Genomic DNA, 24,272 nt, shown 5'->3' with positions numbered 1-24,272 from the left:
TGATGAATCTGACTCCATGTTCTTAGAAGGCTAATTTATTATTATATTATATTATATTATATTATATTATATTATATTATATTATATTATATTATATTATATTATATTATATTATATTATATTATATTATATTATATTATATTATATTATATTATATTATATTATGCTATACTAAAACTATACTAAAGAATAGAGGAAGGATACAGACAGAAGGCTTGAAAGATACTAATGAAAAACTTGTGACTCCTTCCACAGTCTGACACAACCTGACCGTGATTGGTCATTAAGTTAAAACAATTCACATGAAACCAATGAAACAATCACCTGTTGGATAAACAATCTCCAACCACATTCCAAAGCAGCAAAACACAGGAGAAGCAAATGAGATAATTGTTGTTTTCCTTTTTCTCTGAGGCTTCCCAGCTTCCCAGGAGAAGAATCCTGGGCAAAGAGGATTTTTCAGAAAATGTGACATTGGCATTGTTGGTTAAAGGACAGGTTTGTGACCCTGCTGGTTTGACTCTCTGCCTCTCCCCCTCAGGGCTGAAGGTGAGGGAGGTCTCCATCAACGTGACGAGGCAGCAGGTGGAGGATTTCCACGGCCCTGAGGATTACTGGTGCCAGTGCGTGGCCTGGAGCCACCTGGGCACCTCCAAGAGCAGGAAGGCGTCGGTGCGCATCGCCTGTGAGTACAGCCTGCCCAAACCCTGCTCCTCTGGGGCTCTGAGGGTGGGAATGCTGCTTTTGGGGTGAAATACAGTGAGTACACCCTGCTGAAACCCTCTGGGGCTTTGAGGAGTGGCAACACTGTTTTTGGGGTGAATGACAGTGAGTACACCCTGATGAAATATAAAAATGTCACTGGGAGCTGCAGAAATGGAAATGCTCCAAATGCCCCATAGACAGAAGGACAGCACAGACATAACCCCAAAAGCAAAACTGTCCCTAGGAGCTGCAAAAAGGGAAATGTTCCAAATGCCCCACAGCCAGAGGGACAGTGGGGACATGACCACAAAACAAAACTGTCACTGGGAGCTGCAAAAAGGAAATGTTCCAAAAGAGTCACTGGGAGCTGCAGAAATGGAAATACTCCAAATGCCCCACAGACAGAGGGACAGCAGGGACAGGACCCCAAACGCAAAATTGACACTGGGAGCTGCAAAAAGGGAAATGTTCCAAAACTGTCACTGGGAGCTGCAAAAAGGGAAATGTTCCAAATGCCCCACAGCCAGAGGGACAGCAGGGACACAACCCCAAACACAAAACTGTCAGTGGCGGCTGTAAAAAGGGAACTGTTCCAAAGGCCCCACAGCCAGAGGGTCAGCAGGGACATGACCACAAACACAAAATTGTCACTGGGAGCTCCAAAAAGGGAAATAATCCAAATGCCCCACAGTCAGAAGGACAGCAGGGACAGGACCCCAAACACAGAACTGTCACTGGGAGCTGCAAAAAGGGAAATGTTCCAAATGCCCCACAGCCAAAGGGACAGCGGGGACATGACCACAAACAGAAAACAGTCACTGGGAGCTGCAAAAATGGAAATGCTCCAAACACAGAACTGTCCCTGGGAGCTGCAAAAAGGGAAATAATCCAAATACCCTACAGCCAGAGGGACAGCAGGGACACAACCCCAGACACAGCTGTGACCAGGAGCTGCTCCAAGCCTCATCCCATTCCTGGAATCAGACCTGGGACGTTTTCCTGGCAGAACCAGAGCCTGACACTGCCCCTGCCAGAGAAGAATTCAGAGATTGCTCCCCCAGCCCTTTTCCTTTGAGCCCCCAGCTCGGATCTCCCCTTTCCTCTCCTGGAAAAGGAGGTGCAGCCTGCCAAAAGCTGGGAGCAACATTCCCTGGGAGAGGAGGGCAGGAGCAAAGGGAGAACCCGAAGGGAGACTTTCCAGGGAGTGCTCCAGCAGCTCCTGACAATATAAAAAGGTGTCTTTTACCAGGGTAAACATTTAACAGGATAAAACAAACATTTGTCAGAAGTAAAAGGACAGTGTAAGAAAACCTTCATTTCATTAACGGCGGATTTTTTTCTTTTTGTTGGCTGATTCATTCTGAATGTCTAAATACGTGTAAATTCAATTTTTTATTTCACTGCATTAACTGTCATAACACTGAGCCAATAATTCCCCTGCATTGCCGAGCTGAAAGGACCTTTATCTGAATTGAATTTTTATTGACTTTTCTCCGCGCTGTGATTTCCCAGCCCCACAAAATGGCAATTTGAGCCAGGCTCAGCGTGAGCAGGAGCAGGAGGCACCGTGTGCTGGGGCTTTTCAACCCCTCGCTGTGGGAGCAATCCTTCCCAAGACCCCATTAACCCCAGAGAGCTCTGGAGAGGCTCTTCAGCCCGGCCTGGAGGGCTCTGGGGGTGCCTGGAGGCTTTGTGTGGGAGCTGAGCTCCTCTCTGCCCCTTCCTGGGCTGTTTTTCTGCTCAAAGCCCAGTGATTTGATGGGGAAAGCAGCAATTGTGGAGGGCAGAGCTGAAGGGGCACAGCAGGAACACGCTGGGGTGGGATTTATGGCTTGGAAGGATCAGGGATGAGGCCCTGCAGGTCCAATCTCTGACAGAACCCAGAACGTTCTCCCATCCCCTCTGAAGAACCAGCAGCTTTATTTCATCCCCTTTTTTTTTTTTCATTTTGCACTGAATTTGTGATATTTCTGAATTGTGAGTCAAGTCCACAGTGTTGCAGCACTTTATATTTCTCCCAAGAAGCAGGTGAGTATTTCTTTGTGCTAGTGAGGAAGGCAGAGCAAAGGGATCCTGCTCCATTTTTCACCCTAATAAAGGCATTTGTAGGCACAAGAGCAGCCCGGCTGTTAATGATTGCCTTCTTAAAGGGAGCACTGGAAAAGAAATTGGTTGTCTGAAGGGGGGAAAAAATCAACATTAACAAAGAATCATGGAAAGGAGCGTGCAGGCACCGTGAGCATCTTTGTGCAGGCAGCAGCTTGCTCAGATAATTCTGAATGCGTTTTGGAAAATGCAGTGCCAGGGCTGTATTTCATCAGCTGTGAGCAAGGCAGGGAATGAAGTCAGTAAATCCCCACCGTGGAGCCCGAGGCACTGGGAGCACAACGAGGGATCCTGAAGGAACATCCTCCAGCAGTGGGGAAAGCGCCAATCACTTGGGTTTTTAAAAAATTTAAAAGTTTAATAGTAATAAAATTGTTATAAAAATAGGAATATAATTAATGATAATTTGGATTATTTGGATTAGGACAATACGAGGCAATAAAAACAAAGAGTTATGGATGGTCCAGGTACCCCTTTCTGGGCAAAATAAGCCCAAAAAGGACCCAGGATTAACTGTTAAAAACAACAGCCTGTTGCATATTCATACACCTCATCCATGATGCATAAATTCTATTCAAACAAAGGATTCTGTCAGTATCAACTTCTTCAGCCCTGGTAGATTCTTGAATCCAAGGAATGCCAATTGTGATGAATCCTTGCATCCAAGAAATGCCAATCCTAATGAATTCTTGTATCCAAGGAATGCCAATTGTGATGAATTCCTGCATCCAAGGATTGCCAGTTGTGATTAATTCTTGCATCCAAGGCATGCCAGTCCTGGTGAATTCTTGTATCCTAGAAATGCCAATCCTGGTGAATTCTGGCATCCAAGGATTGCCAGTCCTGATGGATTCCCCCATCCAAGGATTGCCAATCCTGATTAATTCTTCCATCCAAGGAATGCAAATTGTGATGAATCCTTGTATCCAAGGATTGCCAGTCCTGGTGAATTCCTGAACCCAAGGAATGCCAATGGTGATGAATCCTTGTATCCAAGGATTGCCAGTCCTAATGAATTCTTGCATCCAAGAAATACCAATCCTGGTGAATCTTGCATCCAAGGGTTGCCAATCCTGGTGAATTCTTGCATCCAAGAAATGTCAAATCTGGTGAATTCTTTCATCCAAGCAACGCCAATGGTGATGAATTCTTTCCTCCAACCCTGCAGATCTTCGGAAGAACTTCGAGCAAGACCCCCAGGGCAAGGAGGTGCCCATCGAGGGGATGATCGTCCTGCACTGCCGGCCCCCCGAGGGCGTCCCTGCTGCCGAGGTGAGCTTGGGGTGGGCACAGGGGTGACAGCGCTCACAGGGGCCTGGGGATGAGGGGAGAGACGAGGATCTGACTCCATGTTTCAGAAGGCTTGATTTATTATTTTATGATGTATATATTACATTAAAACTATACTAAAAGAATAGAAGAAAAGGTTTAATCACAGAAGGCTGGCTAAGCTAAGAATAGAAAGGAATGATAACAAAGGCAGCTGTCTTGGACTCTCCATCTGAGCCAGCCGACTGTGATTGGCCATTAATTAGAAACAACCAACATGAGACCAATCACAGATGCACCTGTTGCATTCCACAGCAGCAGATAACCATTGCTTACATTTTGTTCCTGAGGCCTCGCAGCTTCTCAGGAGGAAAAAATCCTAAGGAAAGGATTTTTCATAAAAGATGTCTGTGACACACAGGGGCATAAGGAAAACCTTTGGGATGGCAGAAGCACTGGGCTCAGCTCCTGTGTGCTGCTCCTTGTCCTTTTCTCCCCCAGAACACTTCAAGTGTCCTTTTTTGATTCATTACCTTTACAAAAATGTGGCTTTTAATCCAAATTCTGGACTGTTTTGCAGAGAAATCCTGGGTTTTCAGGCAATTTCCAAGCCCTGTGCTTTCAAACTGAAAGCAGATTGTTGCACATTTTCCCAGGAATTACTTTCCTCCTCAAAAAAACAAGGCAAAGTAAAAGGCAAACCTAAAAATATTATGATAAATGGTTGCTGGGGAGAGAAAATCTGCTGCAAGTAATAATTTGGTGGGGTTTGGCTTCGCTTTAAGCAGGCTTTTTTGTGATGAGAGCTGGATCTTAACAGGAAAACCATGGGGGTGCCTTAAAATGGCAATAACCAGGCTGCTCTTGGAGGGAGAGGTTCAGAGTGGGTCCTGTTTAAAAATCTGCTGCAGGGGCTTTAAAAGCCAAGGAAACGTTGAATTTTTAATTGCACCCTGCAGTTCCCTGCAGCACCTTCTGGGCAATGAGAGCTGCTGGATCACTCAGGAGTTGGTTTTGCCCCTTTTCCCCAGCGTGGCTGGGCTTGGTAATGAAGGAAGAAAAGGAAAACAAACCCCAGAGAAATGTGTGCTTTTAGTTAATGAGAAGGGATTGGAGCAGATGTCCCTGGAAATAAAGAGGAGAAATGCAGAGGCACCAGCAGCGAGGCAGAAGTGCTGGAGGAGAGGAAAATGAGGCAGAGATGGGCTCGGGGAGTGGCTGGGTTTGTGTGCAGGATTTACCCTGCCAGGGCAATCTCTGCTCCCACCTTCTCCTCAGCTCTCTGGTATTTTCACTTGTTACCAGGAAAATGGATGGTGCATTGCAGGGAATTGCCAGGATTGCTGAATGCGTGTGCTCTGGAAAATGGATCTGCTTGGGAGGCAAAATAAACCTCCACAGGTGTGGCTCCCCAAACACCCTCGGTCTGATTGGATTTTACTGAGAATTTTACATTTCTTTGAACTGGCAGCTTTACATTCCCCACTTAAACAGGGAGCCTGTCTTTTGTGGAAGGTAGGAATTATGTCCAATGAAAACCTGACATTTTAATTGCTTGCTCCAGATAAAAGTGGTGGAGTTCCCAATGAACCCTGATTTACTGCTGTTGACAGTAAAATTGTTATTGCTGCTAATAAAGCTGGTAAATCTCACCAGGTCAGATTTGCTTTGGCCAATAAAATGTCCCATAAAGGCTCAGGCTAATTCTGGGCTCATCGAGGTAAAGAGTCTGCTGGAAATAATTCAGTGTCTTTAGAAAGCGGGTTAAACCCGTTAGAGCAGGCCTGGCTCTGGGCTGGGGGGATAAACTCAGCTTTATTTCAGAGTTAAAGCACAGATTAACACAGGCTGGGCAATGACTGAGCCACAAAGGCTCCCTCAAAAATCTCCAATTTATTTTATTTTATTTGTTCCGTGAGTACTGAGCGGTGCTGAGGGTTTCAAACCCCCGTGCTGGCAGAGAATCCCTGGTTGTGATCCAAGAATTGATTTCATTAGAGCTTGGATGCAGCCCTGGATGGAAACATAAGGCTGGAAAGAACTGGGACAAAGGAGCTCGTCTGGTGTTTCATGAGATGCAGAGTGGGTGATTTGGGGCATTGTCGGTGTTTGTGAAACCCAAAAGAACGGGAAACGAGGGGGAAGGAGGCTCCAGCCCATCCCTGCTCCTGCCAGAGCCCTCCCCGGGGAGGGTTTCGTTATTCCAAGGGCAGAACTTCAGGAATGCTGTCAGAGTTTGATTATTCCAAGTGCAAAGCTTCAGGAATGCTGTCAGAGTTTGGTTATTCCAGGTCCAGAACTTCAGGAATGCTGTCAGAGTTTGGTTATTCCAAGTGCAGAACTTCAGGAACACACTTGGACTAACCAGGAATGTTAGAATTTGGTTATTCCAGGTGCAGAACTTCAGGAACACTGTCCCAGTTTGGTTATTCCAATTGCAAAGCTTTCAGGTATGCTGTCAGAGTTTGGATATTCCAAGTCCAGGACTTCAGGAACATTGTCAGAGTTTGGTTATTCCAATTGCAGAACTTCATGAAAGCTGCTGGAGTTTGATTATTCCAGGCCCATAACTTGAGGAATGCTGTTGCAGTTTGGTTATTCCAGGTGCAGGACTTCAGGAATGCTGTTGGAGTTTGGTTATTCCGGGTCCAGAGCTTCAGGGACACTGTCAGAGTTTGGTTATTGCAGATCCAGAACTTGAGGAATGCTGTCAGTTTGATTATTTCAAGTGCAGAACTTGAGGAACACTGTTGGAGTTTGATTATTCCAGGTCTAGAACTTCAGGAATGCTGTTGGAGTTTGGTTATTCCAGAACTTCAGGAACACTGTCAAAGTTTGGTTATTCCAGTTGCAGAACTTGAGGAACACTGTCAGAATTTGGTTATTCCAAGTGCAGAACTTCAGGAATGCTGTTAGAATTTGATTATTCCAAGTGCAGAGTTTCAGGAATGCTGTCAGAGTTTGCTTATTCCAGGTGCAGGGAATTCTCTACAAACCAGGGAATGAGACACATTTTTCCACAGCTCAGCTTTGGGAGGGTGCTGGGCTTTGGAGCACCCTGGGTGCATCAGCACGGCAGGAAGAGAGGAAGAAAACCCAAATCCCAGTGCTGGGCAGGTTGGAAAAGGCTTTTAAATCCTCTCCTCACGCATTTACATAGCAAGCAGAGAGAGCTGGTGAGCAGCTGTGCTTGCAGCCATCGGCACCCAACCCAAATAAATTCCGTTTTTATGAGTTAAGCATCGAAATGAAAAAGAAAATTCAGCATTTAAATAGAGCAGCTGAAAATCCCCCGCTGAGGCAAATGTTGATTCAGCTCCGGAGAGGCTCTGCTGGCTCGGGCTCGGTGGGACCAGAGCCTTTTGTTCACCATGGATGGGAGCTGGCCTGGGCAGGAGGCAGCTCTGGGGCCCTCAGCAGCCTCTGCAGGGAGAGAATGGGGAATTGTGAGCAGGAATTGTCAACAGGAATTGTGAGCAGGGATTGTGAGCAGGGATTGTGTCCTTTGGCTTGGGGAGATATTCAGTTTAATAATATCTCAGGGAGATATTGAGGAATTGTGGGCAGGAATTGTGTGCAGGGATTGTGTCCTTTGGCTCAGGGTGAGCTCCTGAGGGACCCTCAGGGAGATATTTAAGATAATTTAAAATAATAATAATAATAATATTATTATTATTATTATTATTATTATTATTATTATTATTAATAATAATAATAATAATAATAATAATAATAATAATAATAATAATAATATCTTAGGGAGATATTTAGGACTTGTGAGCAGGAATTGTGTCCCTGGCTCAGGTTGTGTTAATGAGGGACCCTCAGGGAGATATTTAGGATAATAATGATAACAACAATAGTAATAATAATTATATCTCAGGGAGATATTGAGGAATTGTGTGCAGGAATTGTGTGCAGGAATTGTGTCCTTGGCTTGGCATGTGCTCCTGAGGGACCCTCAGGGATATATTTAGGATAATATTATTATTATTAATAATAATAATAATAATAATAATAATAATAATAATAATAATAATAATAACCACCATAATATCTCAGGGAGACATTTAGGAATTGTGTGCAGGAATTTTGTGCAGGAATTGTGTCCTTTGGCTCAGGGTGAGCTCCTCCAGTCCCTCAGCAGCCCCTCTGCAGGGAGATATTTCAGAACTGTGTGCAGGAATTGTGTGGGACCCTCAAGGAGATATTTAGGATGGTGGTAATAATAATAATATCTCAGGGAGATATTTAGGAATTGCATGCAGGAATTTTGTGCAGGAATTGTGTCCTTTGGCTCAGGGTGAGCTCCCCCAGTCCCTCAGCAGCTTCTGCAGGGAGAAACTGAGGAATTGTGTCCTTTGGCTCAGGGTGCGCTCCTGAGGGACCCTCAGGGAGATATTTAGGATAATAATAATAATTATATCTCAGGGAGAAAGACATAACTTTCTAAAAACACAAAGTCAAATCCATCATCGCCTCCTTTTTCCTAAAGACCCAGCAGGTACCACAGTGCCAGAGGGGTTTCCTCTCTGAGCTGAGCTGGAGTTGGTGACAGGAGCGTTTCCCCGCAATGAGGAGCAGGGACAGCTCTGCTCCGTCACCCTGAGCAGCTCAGGAGGAATCAGGGTGACTGACAGGTCCTGCAGCAGCGGCAAACACAATGAATTCCACCCTCCTCGCTGGTAATTCCTCCCAGCTCCTGCTTCCCCCCAGCCCTGGGGCTGCTGTCAGAGCTGTAACCTGGAAAATCCTTGGTCAACACCCATTTAATGAAGTTTGGGATAATCTCTGAGCTGTGTGTTCGGCCTTATTGGTGCCTCAGAGTGTAAAATATTAATTCTGCCGGGTACAGCAGCACAAAAAGAAGTGTTGAGGTGGCTGGTAATCCTTCAGGCAGGTGTGGTGGGGTGCTGGGGAGTGTCACTGCTGCATCGGTGACAAATGGCATTCAGATTTCTCAGCTGTCAGGGCTTGTTCTTGTTTCATTCAGTGGGCTTGAAAATCAGGTTTTAAATGTTCCTTTGACTGGACAGGGAGCTGCAATTCCCTGCACTGGAGTGAAGCTCCAGGAGTGGATGTCAGCTCCTTGAGGCCTGGGTGTGATGGGGAAAGGGGAAATCTGAAATGTGCAGGTGTGGTGTGGAAAGGGGAAATCTGCAGGAGTGATGGGGAAAGGGAAATCCGAAATGTGCAGGTGTGGTGTGGAAGGGACACTTAAATCTGCAGGGTGTTGGAAAGGGGAAATCTGAAATGTGCAGGTGTGAATATGGAAAGGGGACACCTTAAATCTGCAGGGGTGATGGGGAAAGAGGAAATCCGAAATGTGCAGGTGTGGTGTGGAAAGGGGAAATCTGCAGGAGTGATGGGGAAAGGGAACACCAGAAATCTGCAGGGGTGATGTGGAAAAGGGAAATCTGAAATGTGCAGGTGTGATGGGGAAAGGGGAAATCTGAAACCTCAGGTGTGAATACGGAAAGGGGACACCTGAAATCTGCAGGTGTGACGTGGAAAGGGGAAATCTCAAATCTGCAGGTGTGATGTGAAAAGGGGACATCTGCAGAGGTGATGGAGAAAGGGGAAATCTGAAATGTGCCAGTGTGAATATGGAAAGGGGACACCTGAAATGAGCAGGGGTGATGTAGAAAGGGGAAATCTGAAATCTACAGGGGTGCTGTGGAAAAGGGACATCTCAAATCTGCAGGGGTGAGGCTGAGGGTGCTGTGAAAAGGGACTAAAACTGCCCCGGGGGGGTTCATAAATTCTGTCACCCACCCCTCAGAAATGTCCCTGCCCTAGTACTAAACTGCCAAACAACCCTGATAATAGATATAAATATTTATAAACCACAGGATTTCAAATGAATAAACCCAAACCCAACCTTTAGCTTGTTGGACTCTGCCTAAATTCATTGAACCATATTGAGGGCCTTTGTACCTGCAGGGAGGAGCTGGGGGAGCCAATTCCCACTTGGAAACCTGGGGATGGAAAGGAGAGCAGGAGATGGGGGAGAAAATTCCCACCTGGAAAACTTGGGATGGAGAGGGCAGCAGCAGCAGGAGCCAATTCCCACCTGGAAATTTGGGGATGGAGAAGGGAGCAGGAGCTGGGGGAGCTGGGAGAGGCAATTCCCACCTGGAAATCTTGGGGATGGAGAGAGGAGCAGGAGTAGGAGCCAATTCCCACCTGGAAAACTTGGGGTGAAGAGGGGAGCAGGAGCTGGTGGAGTCAATTCCCACCTGGGGATGGAGAGAGGAACCAATTTCCACCTGGAAACCTTGGGATGGAGAGGGAAGCAGGAGCTGGGAGAGCCCATTCCCACTTGGAAGTCTTGGGATAGAGAGGGGAGCAGCAGAGGGAGCTGGGGGAGCCAATTCCTACCTGGAATTTTTGGGGAGCAAAATTTTTTTATCTCTATTATCAGGGGAGCAGCACCAGGAGCCAATTCCCACTTGGAAATCTTGGGATGGAGCAGCAGCCAAGCCCATTGAGAGGCACAAGGTGCAAACCTGAGCCTGACAATTCCCCCTGAATCCCTTTCTTGTGAATGAGCACTCAGACCAAAGCTGATATTTCAGCATTAGCAGGAACTCGCAGCTCTCCCTGCACTCCCTGTCTGCTCTGCTTGTGGTGGAGCTCTCAGGAGTTTCGGGTTCTTTTTGTTTGCCTTGTTTTTGTTTCGGGTTTGGGTTTCTTTTGCAATAAAAGGGCAGCTGTTGTGCTAAACGATTGCTGATAGTTTACTGTTACTGCACTATTACTGTTGAGTGCTCTGCAGAGGTTTGTGAAATACTCTAAAATATCTTTATCACATAATATATGCATATATTTAAGATTTAAATGTGTCGTATCCACCGCTGCTTTTTCAAATGTTTAACACAGATTCTGACATTTTAATGGAGTGCTGTAGATGTTCCCAGGAATATCTGCCTAAGTTCCACGGGTTTATTTACAGCCAGGGCTTTTAATGGAAATGTAAAATCATTTCTCTTCTGGGCAGCGCGCATTCCACTGCCAGCACATCAGCACAACACGAAACCCACATAAAATTCAGAAGCTGTGAGGACTCCACAAGCAGTGAAAGTGTGTTTTACAAAGGTTTGTGTATTTATGGGGCTGGCACACTGTGAAAAAAGCCAATCACTTTGTTTTTAAAATTTTAAAAGTTTAATAGTAATAAAATGGTTATAAAAATAGCAATATAACTAGAGTAATAATAATTTGGAAAATTTGGATTAGGACAATATGAGACAACAAATACAAAGAGTTAAGGACAGTTTAGGTACCTCTTTCTGGGCAAAATGAGCCTGAAAAAGGACCCACGTTAACAGAGGATTAACCCTTAAAAGCAACAGCCTGTTGCATATTCATACACCTCATACACGATGCATAAATTCCATTCAAACACAGGATTCTGTCTGGGCAGTGTCAGCTTCTTCCTCTGAATCCTAAGGTGAGCAAGGCTGGAAGAAGTTAATTTCTTCTGATAATGAAGCAATAAATTCTCTTTCTTTGAAAGATTCAGGTGTCCTGTGGCTGCTATCTTGCTGTGAGTCCTTTTTTTTAAAAAATAGTATCTTACATGGCATAGTAAGATACTATTCTAATTATTCTATTTTTCTATTATTCTATATTATTCCATTATTCTATTCTATTCTATTCTATTCTATTCTATTCTATTCTATTCTATTCCTGTAAGATACTATTTCTATTTTAACATTATGTTATAACCTAAAACTATATTTAACACACTACTTAAAAAAATTAACACAGCATAACTTTCTAACACAGCACATATAATTTTCATTTGTATATTTGCGAAAATCCAATCATAAAATACACATTTTTCACTAAAACAGGGCAGGATAATGGCAGTAAAACAAAAGCAGGCTGAGAGTTCCAGCCTTAGAGAATCGTGCTGCAGTCACACAGAGGGCTGGGATTGCTCAGTGCAAACAGCTGCATTTGGCCAGGTGCTTATGGGTCTGAAACAGCAATATTTGCTATTTGCTCTGCTTTTAAGGGATCTTGGTTAGAAGTACAATAAATGGGATTCATTTCTCACCGGAGATGTTTCACTCTCAAGACCCAGCCTGGGTATCTGCAGTGTCTCATTTGTGATTGATCTGATATTTAGATTGAGCTTTTAAGAGGAAATCCGTAATTTTGTAGCTGCTTTTAAGAGCAAATTCATAATTTTTATAGTTTCCCATTCAGCAAAGATTGAGAGCTGTCATGGCTTGTACAGGACATGCTGGTCTGGGCTGATTTTACAACCAAGGTGCCTAATGATGTGTCAGCCTCTTTATTATATAAAACTTGACCTCAGTTAGACTTGGTTTTTTTGAGGTGTTCGTTGTGGACAGCACAAAACCAGTTCCATTTCCAAATTCTATTTATTTTGTGTGCTGTTCACACCTTCAGCCCCACTTTGCCCTTCCTCACCCGCTGCTCCAGCTGTTCCTGTTGTGGGATTTCTCCTGGTAGCAGCAGAATTTGGGGTGGTTTGAGCTCCAGAAATGGTCAGGATTCCCCAGGGTTAGGAAAATTAATCCACCAGAGGTTTATGTCCAAAAAGGAGACAGAGGAGTCCTTTGCCTTTATTCCAATCAAGGCAGAGGCCATGGGGCATCCCCTGGGGTCTCAGATTTTTAGAGGATGCAGCCTCCCCTTTTTATCCCAATTTCCAGCCACATTTCCCTTCTCTCCTTCCCCATTTCTGAGGTACTTGAGAGGTTCAGACTCCCCACAACACCTGATCACAAAGATTCCCCTCTAATGTATAACCCTCCCTTTTCATTTTTAATTCTTAGGGGTTTTTCTTCCCGAATGTTTCTTTCGTCTTTCAATGTCTAATTTCATTGATCAGCAAACCTAAAGTTTATTTGTAAGAGCTCTCCAGTCCCTGCACATCTCCCCTTTATTGGACACAGCCCTCGGATGAGGGGCAGGCAGGGGAGCTGTGCACTGAGTTTTCTTCCAGCAGAAAAAAAAAAAAATAAAAAGTTTGTTTTCCTTCTGAGATTTGTGAATAAATCAATACAGCCAGGAGGTAGCGAGGTCATGAAATAGAAATGCTGGAGCAAAGCACTTCTGAATTAGATTGCTAAACTGAAAAGAAAAAAGAAGGGAGATAACTTTGTAGTTCCCCTGAATAGATAATTCCTTTTTATACAGACATGTGCTCTGGGGCCTGGCTGGGTTTGATGTGCTGCTTTGCAGCCCTGTCTGTTTTCTCCGGCCCTGTTGCCAGAAATGGTTTTAATTTTGAATGCTTGAACATGAAAGGGGAAGTTGCGAGACTCCATCACGGTGTTTGTAATCAGGGGGATGATTGTGCGCGCGAGTCCTGCGGGGATTTGGGGAGTGCACAGCGATGGAGGTGGGGATTGAAGCTGCTGGAGGCCCCACCAGCGGTGACACTGAAATGCTTTCATGGCTGGGGAATGTTCAGCCCCTGGGCACAGGGATCAACACCTCCTTTAATTGTAAACAGCATTAAAAGAGAAAGCAGGATGTCGGAAATCTGGTGCCTGTTGTATTTAGTACTCAGTGACACAGCAAGTGCCACACGTTTGTTAGATAACAGTTGTATTTCTGCAGGGTTTGGGGTTAAATATTGTTTCCAATGTGTGCAAAATATGATTCTTTAACAAATCTAAAGGTGTTCAGTGATCTCTCAGGTCCCTCCTGTGACCGTGTTCACAGAGGTCTGAGGATGAGGGAAGAGACAGGATCCGACTCCATGTTTCAGAAGGCTTGATTTATTATTTTATGATATATATTATATTAAAACTATACTAAAATAATAAAAAAAGAGATTTCTTCAGAAAGCTAGCTAAAAATAAAATAAAAGAGAAATAATAACAAAAGTTTGTGGCTCTGGCTTTCTGTCCGAGCCAGCTCACTGTGATTGGCCATTAATAAAAAACAACCAACATGGGCCAATCACAGATCTACTTATTGCATTCCACAGCAGCAGATAATCAATGTTTACATTTTGTTCTTGAGGCCTCTCAGCTTCTCAGGAGGAAAAATCTTAAAGAAAATATTTTCCATAGAAGATGTCTGCAACACCCTCCCAACCCTGGTTGTTCTGTGACTCCTGTAAGACCTTCTGGGGTCTCTGCTGCTCACAGTGACCCCGAGATGTGTTAAAATCTCTTTTCCCAGCCCAGCAGTTGAAGAAGGAGTCAAAACTCTTCAGTTCTCGGTCTCAAGGTTGTTTATTGTTTCTTATCTCTAAAATTCTTTCTCCTGCCCTGCCGAGGTCCGTTCAGCAGGAAGTCAGAGGCTCTCTGCCTCCCCTGGGCAGTGTTATCGTTCTATACTTAAAACTACATGTACAATATTTACAATTATTTTCCAATACCTATCACCTATGTTAGACAGTGAGCTTCTACTCTAAACCAAGCTCAAAGTGCCACCATCCCAGCAGAAGATGGAGGCCAAGAAGAAGGAGGACAGGACACACCCAGATCCCTCCATCTTGCCCCTTGAACCCCCATTCTAAAAACCCCAAAAATCTATTTTTTCACCCGGTGATAAAGTCACTATAATTCTACCTAAACTTTTGTGGCTTGTAATCCTTCATATAAAGGTTGGTAATTGTTTTTTCCAAGGGCTAAATCAAAGGCACAGGGATCTTGGGTTCTGTGCCAGGGTCTCTGAGCCCCCTGGCAGGGGTTTGAGCAATCCAGGGCAGCCAGAGGAATTTCCTGAATTCCCACAAGATCTCACAGTTAGGTTCTTGAATTTATCCCATCTGAAGGCTGCTAACAAAGAGGAACATTGTCAGGTATTGCTGATCCCCCAGAACTCGAGGGAACGGTGAAATTACAGCCTCTAAAGGCTTTGGTTTCAATTACTGAAAGCTTCCTGTGATGTTTTCCTTATCTCCAAGCATTTCCTATATAAATGTGATCCTGCCTATCAGGACAGGCAGAACCTGCAAACATCATCACCGACAGCCTTATCTAAAGAGAGCTTTTCGGTGTCAGCAGCACTTTAATTACTGCCCAAATATCACTGAGAACCAGTTCCAAAGGAGATCCGTGGGTTTCTCTGTCTCCTTCAATTCGGAGCCATTTAGCAAAACAAAGGTTGAGGTTCAGCTGCTCACCTGCACTGCTGAGCTCTGTGACAGTAAAAGATTTTAAAATACTGAATTTAGAGGTTTTTCCCCATTTTTGAGATACTTGAGAGGTTCAGACTTCCCAGAACACCTGATGTCAAAGATTTCCCTCTAATGTGTAAAACCCTCCTTTTAATTTTTAATTCTTACTGAATTTAGGGGGCTTTTCTTCCCCATTATTTCTTTCCATGTCTAATTTCATTTATCGGCAAACCTAAAGTTTATTTGTAAAAGCAAATCTCTTTTTCCATTCATCAATCAGGGGAATCCTTCCCATGGTTTCTTTTCTCTCCCAGTGCTGGTTTTATCTCCCAGCAGACCCAGGGCTTGTTTGGAAACACAAATCCACCATTCCTCTCAGTGTAATCATTGTTTAGACATAATAATCATGAGAAACTCTGTTAGAAGTTTGAGGGGGATCACGAGAAATCCATGCTTGGATGAAATCAATGTCTACAATAGAACAATGTAAGTTTAATAATTAATATGTAAATTAAATAATGATAGAATATAAAACATGTTCGGCTCTAAACCATGTCAGAGTCAGATTTGGGTCTGCACCCCTGACACCCAGAGCTCTTCAATAAAAGCACCTGCATGTATAATACTAATTATATACATAGATATAAAATATAATATATACAATATATATGATATATATGCTATATAATATATAATATCTATTTTATATATATACATATATACATATACATATCTTATATATATTATATTTATATTTTATTTATATTATATATTATATATATTTATATTATACATTATATTATATTGATATTATATTTATATTTAATAATTCTGTGATTCTGTGTTCCTGAACCCTGACACAGGGACAGGGATTTGAGGTGCACAGGACACTTTATCTCTGCTCACCATCCCATAACTGAACTCAGGCCATCTCTGTGCTCTGTCCCACTGGGAATCTCCCACCCTTAATGTCCTTTGGGATCATTAATGCTGATTTGTTCATCATTTGTGCATGGAGATAAAAAACAGCGCTCCAGTAAATGGTAGACATTCCAAAAATAGGAATAAACTTATCTGAGATCTGATGATGTCTTCAGCAAGCAGACAAGGTAGCATTAGCAGTGGCATTTTTAGCAATGGCTCCTTATCCCAGGGATCCAAAATAGCCTGGCTGAGTCAGCTCCTTGCCCACCTCTACCACTATAAATTGATGCACACGTCCAGGCTGTCACCTCTCCCTTTACACCCATCCCAAACCTGATTTTAATTGAGTTTTGGCTCACCCCCTCCCATGCTGGCCTGCATTCCCTCCTCTGGGTCTTTGTTGGGATTTCAGAGAATGAACCCTGAGTCATTTTGGGTTTCAGCATGAGAGGAATGCTGGATTTGTGTTTCCAAACAAGCTGGGAGATAAAACCAGCACTGGGAGAGAAAAGAAACCATGGGAAGGATTCCACTGATTGATGAATGGAAAAAGATATTTGCTTTTACAAATAAACTTTAGGTTTGCTGATAAACGAAATTAGATATTGAAAGATGAAAGAAACAATGGGGAAGAAAAAGCACTAAATTCCATAAGAATTAAAAATTAAAAGGAGAGTTATACATTAGAGGGGAATCTTTGGGATCAGGTGTTTTGGGGAGTCTGAATCTCTCAAGTGCCTCAGAAATGGGGAAAGAGAGAAAGGAAATGTGGCTGGAAATTGGGATAAAAGGGAGGCTGCATCCTCCAAAACTTGGAGAGACCCCAGGGGATGCCCCATGGCCTCTGCCTTGATTGGAATAAGAGAGTAAAAGGGGTAAGAGAGTAAAGTTCCTGTTACAACACAATAAATCTTCTGTGTTGAATATTCTAATTCTCACTAACCAATCTAGTACAAGATACAAATCCTACAGCATTTCCATACAGCCTATAAGAATCATTACATTACCACACTGTGTTACATTTTAAACCCTAAAAACTCCTCTTTGGGCCCTTCTGCCAAGCTGTAGGGTCTGCTCTGACCCTTGGAGCTGTCTGCAAGCAGAGGGTGTTGTTCCATCAAAAGGGGATCACCTTCAGCCAGCCACACCATTGTTTTCCAGTTGTTCAGTAACTGAGGGATCTCAAAGCTTGCTCTCATTTCAATCTCTTATAGTTTCCATATTCTCAAAATCTTTTGCCAGGCAATCATATTGATAAGGCTTTCCTGTTCCATCTCCCCCAACATCCCTGCCTGCCCTGCAGTGGGAAAAACCCCCAGAAATGGGCATGGGCAGCCCTGGAGGTCTCAGCTGATCCCTGTGGCCACCCCCGAGTGCATCTCCTCATAGCAGAGCCTCCTCCAGCTGATTTATGGGTTAGTCAGCGTGTCAGATCCCTGTAATGAGATTATATATTCAACCTAATGAAGGAAAAATATGCTTACCAGCCTGGTGTGACAGAGCTGCGATTAAATGATTCAAGAGCAGAGCTCCCTCAGTGGATTAATTTAAAAAGAATGCAGCAGGTACAGCTGACCTGCTCAGGCTGTTCTGAGGGCTTCTGGCGCAGGATTAATGGCTTGTGATGGTGTTGATAAAATCACAATAATAAAGGCAGAGAGGAGTGTGTGCAGCCCTTGGGTTGGTGTTAAACCCCTCAGAGACTCGTGCTGGTGGAGGCTTCTCCTTCTGGTTTGTGTCTCAGGGTGGAAAGGAGGATGAAAGTGTGGCAAGGGGGGACTTGCCCTGCCCATCCCCATCCTAATTCCAGCTGCAACAGGGAGGAAAATTCCTCCAGCCTGAAATTTTAGGAGCAGGAGTTCCATGTTCCAATCCAACGTATTGGTCTTTTCCATCAGGCAGCACTGACAGAACCAGAGGACACAGTCTCCAGCTATGTCAGGGAAGGTACAGGTTGGATATTAGGAAGAAAATTTTCACCAAAAGAATAATAAAGTACTGGAATGCTCTTCCCAGGGAGGTGGTGGAATCACCATCTCTGGATGTGTTTAAAAAAGCCTGGACATGGCACTGGGTGCTATGGTCTGGGTGAGGTGTTGGGGCACAGGTTGGACTCGATGATCTCAGAGGTCTCTTCCAACCTCTTCATTCTGGGATTCTGGGATTCTGTGATTTTGGGATTCTGTGATTCTAGGATTCTGAGATTTTGTGATTTTGGGATTCTGTGATTCTGGGATTCTGTGGTACCTTCCCTACCTAGCTTTAGGCTGTGTCCTCTGGTTCTGTCAGAGACCAACCCCACCTGTCTCCAAGCTCCCTTCAGGAAGCTGCAGAGAGCAATAAGGGCACCTCTGAGCCTCCTCTTCTCCAGGTTAAACAGCCCCAGCTCCTTCCAGCATTCCTCATAGAGTTTGTGTTCCTCCTCCAGGCTAAACATTCTGCTGACCTCCCGAGTTATCACCGTGCCCACAGGGCTGGGAGCTGCCACTTGTGTTAAATCTGGCTGGAAACTCAGACAAGGTCACCAAAAAGAGCCAAAAATTCAGTCCCAGCTCTTGGCATGTTTGAATGTCCATCAGAGCAACTGGTGAGGAGCTCTTGGTGGATGAGTTGGGATAAGCTTTGTTTTTCAGAGAGAAGAGTTCTCTAACTCCCATAATCTGCCCAGGCTCTGGAGTGCTGAGCTGATTTTACTCTGATAATGCCATAAGCTGGTCTGTGGTAATTGCTTTCTGTAACTGGGACAAATTTCTGATGATGCTAATTGTGCTGCTGCCACCCAGGGAGGGGCCCAGTTAATCCTGGTGCCCTGGAGCTGCAGGTCCTGATGTGATCAGCCCTCCTTGGAAACTGGGGACAGGGGGATAATTCTGAGCAGATTGAATTTCACAGGGGAAAAAAAACCACCCAGATATTCTTCTACAAACTTCCAGCATTTTATAGCAGGTGAAAAGTCTGATTCCAGATCATCAGAATAATTCTTAAAAGGAAAAAGATTTTAATTCTGGTACAAGCAACTCTGTGACCTCCATGGTGAGGGAAGTAAAATTCTGAGGAGTTTGGAGCTGCTCTTCACACACTGCAGTCCAGACCCCATCATTCATCCCAGTCTGGAGATGTTTTAGGTTCTTGGCTGTTTTTATTTTCCCTGGTTGCTTTGTGAGTGTTTCTGGAACTGGGGAGGGGGGGTTAATTCTGAGCAGACTGAATTTCAGAGGAAAAAAACCCCAAATATTTTTCTACAAACTTACAGCATTTTATAGCAGGTTCAAGGTCTGGTTCCAGATCATCAGACTAATTCTTAAGAAGGAATTATTTTAATTCTGGTACAAGCAACTATGTGACCTCCACGGTGAGGGAAGTGAAACTCTGAGGAGTTTGGAGTTGCTCTTCAGACACTGCAGTCCAGACCCCATCACTCACCCCACTGGGGAGATGTTTTGGGTTATTTGCTGTTTTTATTTTCCCTGGTTGCTTTGTGAGTGTTTGTGCGGGGGCTGAAGCTTCCCAAAGGTTACATCCCTGCCAGTGACAAACATCTTTTGTCATCACGACTCCTTTAAATGTATTTTTATCCCATAAATCCATCCCTTGGTTCTCCATCTTTGAAAGCCTCCATCTGCTGAGGCAGAGCAGGGGATGGCCTTGGATAAACCTGATTTTCTCAGGGAAAGGGGGGCTGGGATGAGGGGAGCACTGGCAGCGCAATCCTCCCTGACAAATCAGGGTTTGATCTCACGTCCCAACACTTTGGTGTTTATGTTCTGTCTGTTTAATGTTCTCCCTTTGCTGGCATCATCATTCTTTGAAATGCACGGTTTAATGGAAATGTTTTAATGTTTTCTGCTCATCAAACCCCACAGGATCAGCGTGCGCTCCCTCCAAGGGTTCCTGACAGGAACAGGGCCCTTGAACCCCTCTCACCACCCAGAAATCCCCTGGCCTGAGGAGAGTCAACATTTACAAACACACTTGTGAAATAATGAACTCGGGGAGTGCTGGCTGTGTTTGTCATTTCTCTGCCCATTTCACTGCACATAAAGCGTGTTCAGCATCGAACTCCTGTCACTTGATTTATGCCCGTGTGGCTGCTCCATAATTTAAATTGAATTCCTAATTTCTTCGCTGAAACCCCCTCGGATAATTACTGTTAAGGTTAACTGCAGAAGGGGAACTGAACAGTCAGTGGATTCGTTGGTTGTTCTGTGTTTTTAGACCACAGGGAAAGGGAACAAAATCCAAGAGATATTGCCCAAGGAAGGGTTTGAAATGGCTGGGACTCCCAGGGATTTTGTCCAGGGAGAGTTTTGACATGGGTGGAACTTACTCCCAGGGATTTTGTCCAAGGAGAGATTTGTATTGGCTGGAAAAGGTTTGGCATGGCTGGAACTCCCAGAGATTTTATCCTTAGAAAGGTTTGGCATGGCTGGAACATATTCCCAGGGATTTTGTCCACTGAGAGGTTTGGCATGGCTGGAAAAGATTTGGCATGGCTGGAACTCACTCCCAGGGATTTTGTCCAGGGAAGGGTTTGGCATGGCTGAAACACACTTCCAAGTATTTTATCCAGGGGAAGATTTGACACGGGTGGAACTCACAGATATTTTGTCCAGGGAAATGTTTGGCTTGGCTGGAACACATTCCCAGGGATATTGTCCAAGGAAAGGTCTGGCATGGCTGGAAAAGTTTTGGCATGGCTGGAACTCCCAGGGATTTTGTCCAGGGAAGAGTTTGGCATGGTTGGAACATATTCCCAGGGATTTTGTCCACGGAGAGATTTGGCATGGCTGGAAAAGTTTTGGCATGGCTGGAACTCCCAGGGATATTGTCCAGGGAAGGGTTTGGCATAGCTGGAAAAGGTTTGGCATGGCTGGAACTCCCAGGGATTTTGTCCAGGGAAAAGTTTGGCATGGTTGGAAGATATTCCCAGGGATATTGTCCAGGGAAGGGTTTGGAATGGCTGGATTTAGCACAGCTTCTTGGTCCCAGGCTCCTGCAGGCACATGGAAGTGTCCCCTGGTTGGGAGGGCAGGGTTGGATACAGGAGGACAGAGAGATGGCAGAGATGGATCGCAGAGCTGGAATCTCCCCCATTTTCAGTGTGAAACGTGTGGTGCTGAGCCTCGCCCTCAGGTAACTCACATTTGCACAGATGTGTCAAATCATGATTTAACTCCACAGCCACCGTGTGGGATGAGGTGCCCCAGCCCTGGAGCCTTTTCCAGGAGAGTTTGCAGCCCTTGGCTGGGATGTGCAGGGCTGGATCCATCCCAGCAAAGCCGGGAGTGCTGCTGTGGAGGGGAATCTGCTGCCTGGCACCAAACGTAATTGGCTTTGATGGTCAGCGCTTGCAGATTTGTTTAGGAACTGGAAAATGTACAAATTGCAGCCCATCTGCGCAGAGCTGAGTGCTAATGAATGCCTGCAGCTACCACAGCCATAAGCTCATTACCACAAAGTTCCAAGTCCTTCCACAAGTTGCTAAACAAGGTTATTCATCTGAACGGAGTGGAGAAGGGAGTTTGACTGCAGGGCACAGCCAGAGCTCCTCCAGATCTAGAAAAGCTGTTAAAACAGCCCCCTGCTCTTTGGTCTTTTAATAGAATGGGTTGATTTTATTTCTATTTTTAATTTTGCTCTCCTGTGACAGCAGCTTGCCATGCCTTAACTATTTTCTGTTAATGTTTCGGGAGGAAAGGCGCCTTGCGGGCGATTCCTGGGCGTGCTCAGAGCCACTGGGAGGTGAACTGGAGAAGATGGATTGGAACACATCGTGCACAGCATTTCAGGGGGTTTATGGACCGTGGCAGCAAACACTAATGGCCTCTGTTCTCAGGGTGTTGGTGTCAGCTGGGAATCTGTGATGATGACTCGGCTCTTCCTCTGTGTGCCGTGTCAGGCAATTTCATCTTCCTGCTTCTTCATAAGACAAAAAAGTAGGATTGATAATGCTTATTATCTGTTTTATAGAACTGGTAGTTGTCCAAGTGTTTGAACATCCAGTGCATGGTGCAGCAGGAGCAATATGTAAAAATATCGTTGGGAGAATTTCGTGTTCTCTCTCGGCTGAGATTTTATTCCATGTTCCTTGAGGAAAGAATCAGCTTTTCCTCTGTGTGCCGTGTCAGGCAATTTCATCTTCCTGTTTTTTCACCAAAAAAAGTGGGATTGATAATGCTTATTATCTGTTTTATAGAACTGGTAGCTGTCCAAGTGTTTGAACATCCAGTGCATGGTGCAATATGTAAAAATATAGTTGGGAGAATTTCCTATTCTCTCTCTCGGCTGGGATTTTATTCCATGTTCCTTGAGGAAAAAACAGCTTTTCTAAGCTACCAGCCAAAGGAAGCATTTCCCCCCCCAATTAACGAGGTCATGAGGTGCCTTTGGCCTGCCCCACGTTTCCCTGTGCTCCTCCCTGCCAGGTGGAGTGGCTGAAGAACGAGGAGCCCATCGATTCCAACCTGGATGAGAACATCGACACCAGGGCCGACCACAACCTCATCATCCGCCAGGCGCGCCTCTCCGACTCGGGCAACTACACCTGCATGGCTGCCAACATCGTGGCCAAGAGGAGGAGCCTGTCGGCCACCGTGGTGGTCTATGGTCAGTGACAGGGCTGGGGGACTGTCCGGTTTTCGGCTGTTTGGAGGGCCTGGAGGGGCCCGGAGTGACCTTGGGGCAGCCCACGTATCAAAGGACGAGAAGAGGCTTCAGTTCTTCTTTCAGTCTTTATGTTTATTAATTGTTTATCTAAAAGATTTTCTCTCGGCCCGACAGAGGTCTGCTCAGCAGCCAGCCATGAGCACACTGTCCCCCCTCCGGACAGTCACCTATCTTTATACCCATTGTTACGTGTACAATATTTATCATTTTTCCCCAATACCTTTTATTCTTATTGTCCGGTGCACTTTCAGTAATGACCAATCCCAAAGTGCCACCATCACCACAGAAGATGGAGGAGAAGAAGAAGAAGGACAGGACACGCCCCAATTCCTCCATCTTACTTCTCTAAACCCCCCTGTACAGAAATCCTAAACCCTGTGTCTCACTCTCTAATTAACTCATCCCTTCACCATTCACCCCGATGAAATCCTCCTGTCCTCATACAGGTGTCGTCTCCTGTGTAGGATCAAAGTCCAGCCACCAGACACTTCTGGAACATTCCAGGACTCCCGAGCCCCCCAAGGGTGGTCTCGGTGACTCGGCACCTCAGTCCTGAGGTGCTGAGATCCCACAGGGGACAGAGGTGGCTGTGCCCCACTTTGATTTGTGCTGTTATCGCTGCGCTGATTCAAACCCAGCACACGCAGGATCACCCAGCTGTGGGGTTACATGTTAGTGAAATGGTTTGCTCTGTCTTACCTCTCTAAAATATTTATTCCAAGCTTGTGATCCTCCCCTGAAATATCATGGATCTGTAATTCCATTGGCCCAAGTTCGATTCCATGCCCACTTTTAATCTCCCTGTTAAACTGTATGGGGGAGACCACAGGCGCTCTCTTGGCATTTATTTATCTTCATCTTTTCTTTCTAGCAAAAAAAAGGGTGAATTGTGGTGTTGCATTTTAGTTAAACGATGTGCTCTGTCTCACCCCTCAGAAATGTTTATTCCAAGCTTGTGTTCTTCCCCTGAATATCATGGATCTCATTTGCCCAAGGTTCATTCTGTGCCCACTTTGAATCTCCCTGTTAAGCTGTGCCAGGGAGACCACAGACAATCTCTTGGCACTTATTTATCTTCATCTTCTCTTTCTAACAAAAAAAGGGTGAATTGTGGTGTTACATTTTAGTTAAATGGTGTGCTCTGTCTCACCCCTCAGAAATGTTTTTTCCAAGCCTGTGGTCCTCCCCTGAAGTTATCATGGATCTGTAATACCATTGGCCCAAGGCTTATTGTGCACCCACTTTGAATCCCCCTGTTAAGCTGTGCCAGGGAGATCAGACTCCCTCTTGGCCCTTTTCTCCTTATGCTCTCCCTCTCTCCTCCTTTTCCCCTTCTCCCTCAGAAACCATGCTGCTCCCAAGGGGTGAGACCCCCCAATAATTAGCACCCTCATCTAATTAGCACCCTCAGAAGCTGTGTAGAGTCTCCTTGCCTGCCTGCTGCTACCATCAGGGACTCCCCGGGGACCACAAATGAACTGCTACA

At 44.9% G+C, this 24,272-nt stretch overlaps 1 protein-coding gene across 2 annotated transcripts in view; it reads left to right on the top strand.

Moving 5' to 3' along the window:
* UNC5D (unc-5 netrin receptor D) overlaps positions 1 to 24,272 on the top strand; it is a 115,761-nt gene that overhangs the window by 52,347 nt on the left and 39,142 nt on the right. For both annotated transcript variants that reach the window (XM_064731087.1, XM_064731085.1), the window contains exons 3-5: positions 542 to 685; positions 3,980 to 4,083; positions 22,546 to 22,726. In XM_064731087.1, coding sequence (XP_064587157.1) covers positions 542 to 685; positions 3,980 to 4,083; positions 22,546 to 22,726 — 429 coding nt within the window. The remainder of the gene's footprint in view (positions 1 to 541; positions 686 to 3,979; positions 4,084 to 22,545; positions 22,727 to 24,272) is intronic.

This window comes from Zonotrichia leucophrys, chromosome 22 (genome assembly GCF_028769735.1).
Source record: "Zonotrichia leucophrys gambelii isolate GWCS_2022_RI chromosome 22, RI_Zleu_2.0, whole genome shotgun sequence".
Taxonomy (NCBI): domain Eukaryota; kingdom Metazoa; phylum Chordata; class Aves; order Passeriformes; family Passerellidae; genus Zonotrichia; species Zonotrichia leucophrys.
Note: the sequence above shows the minus strand (reverse complement) of the source record. Positions and strands in the feature narration are given on the sequence as shown.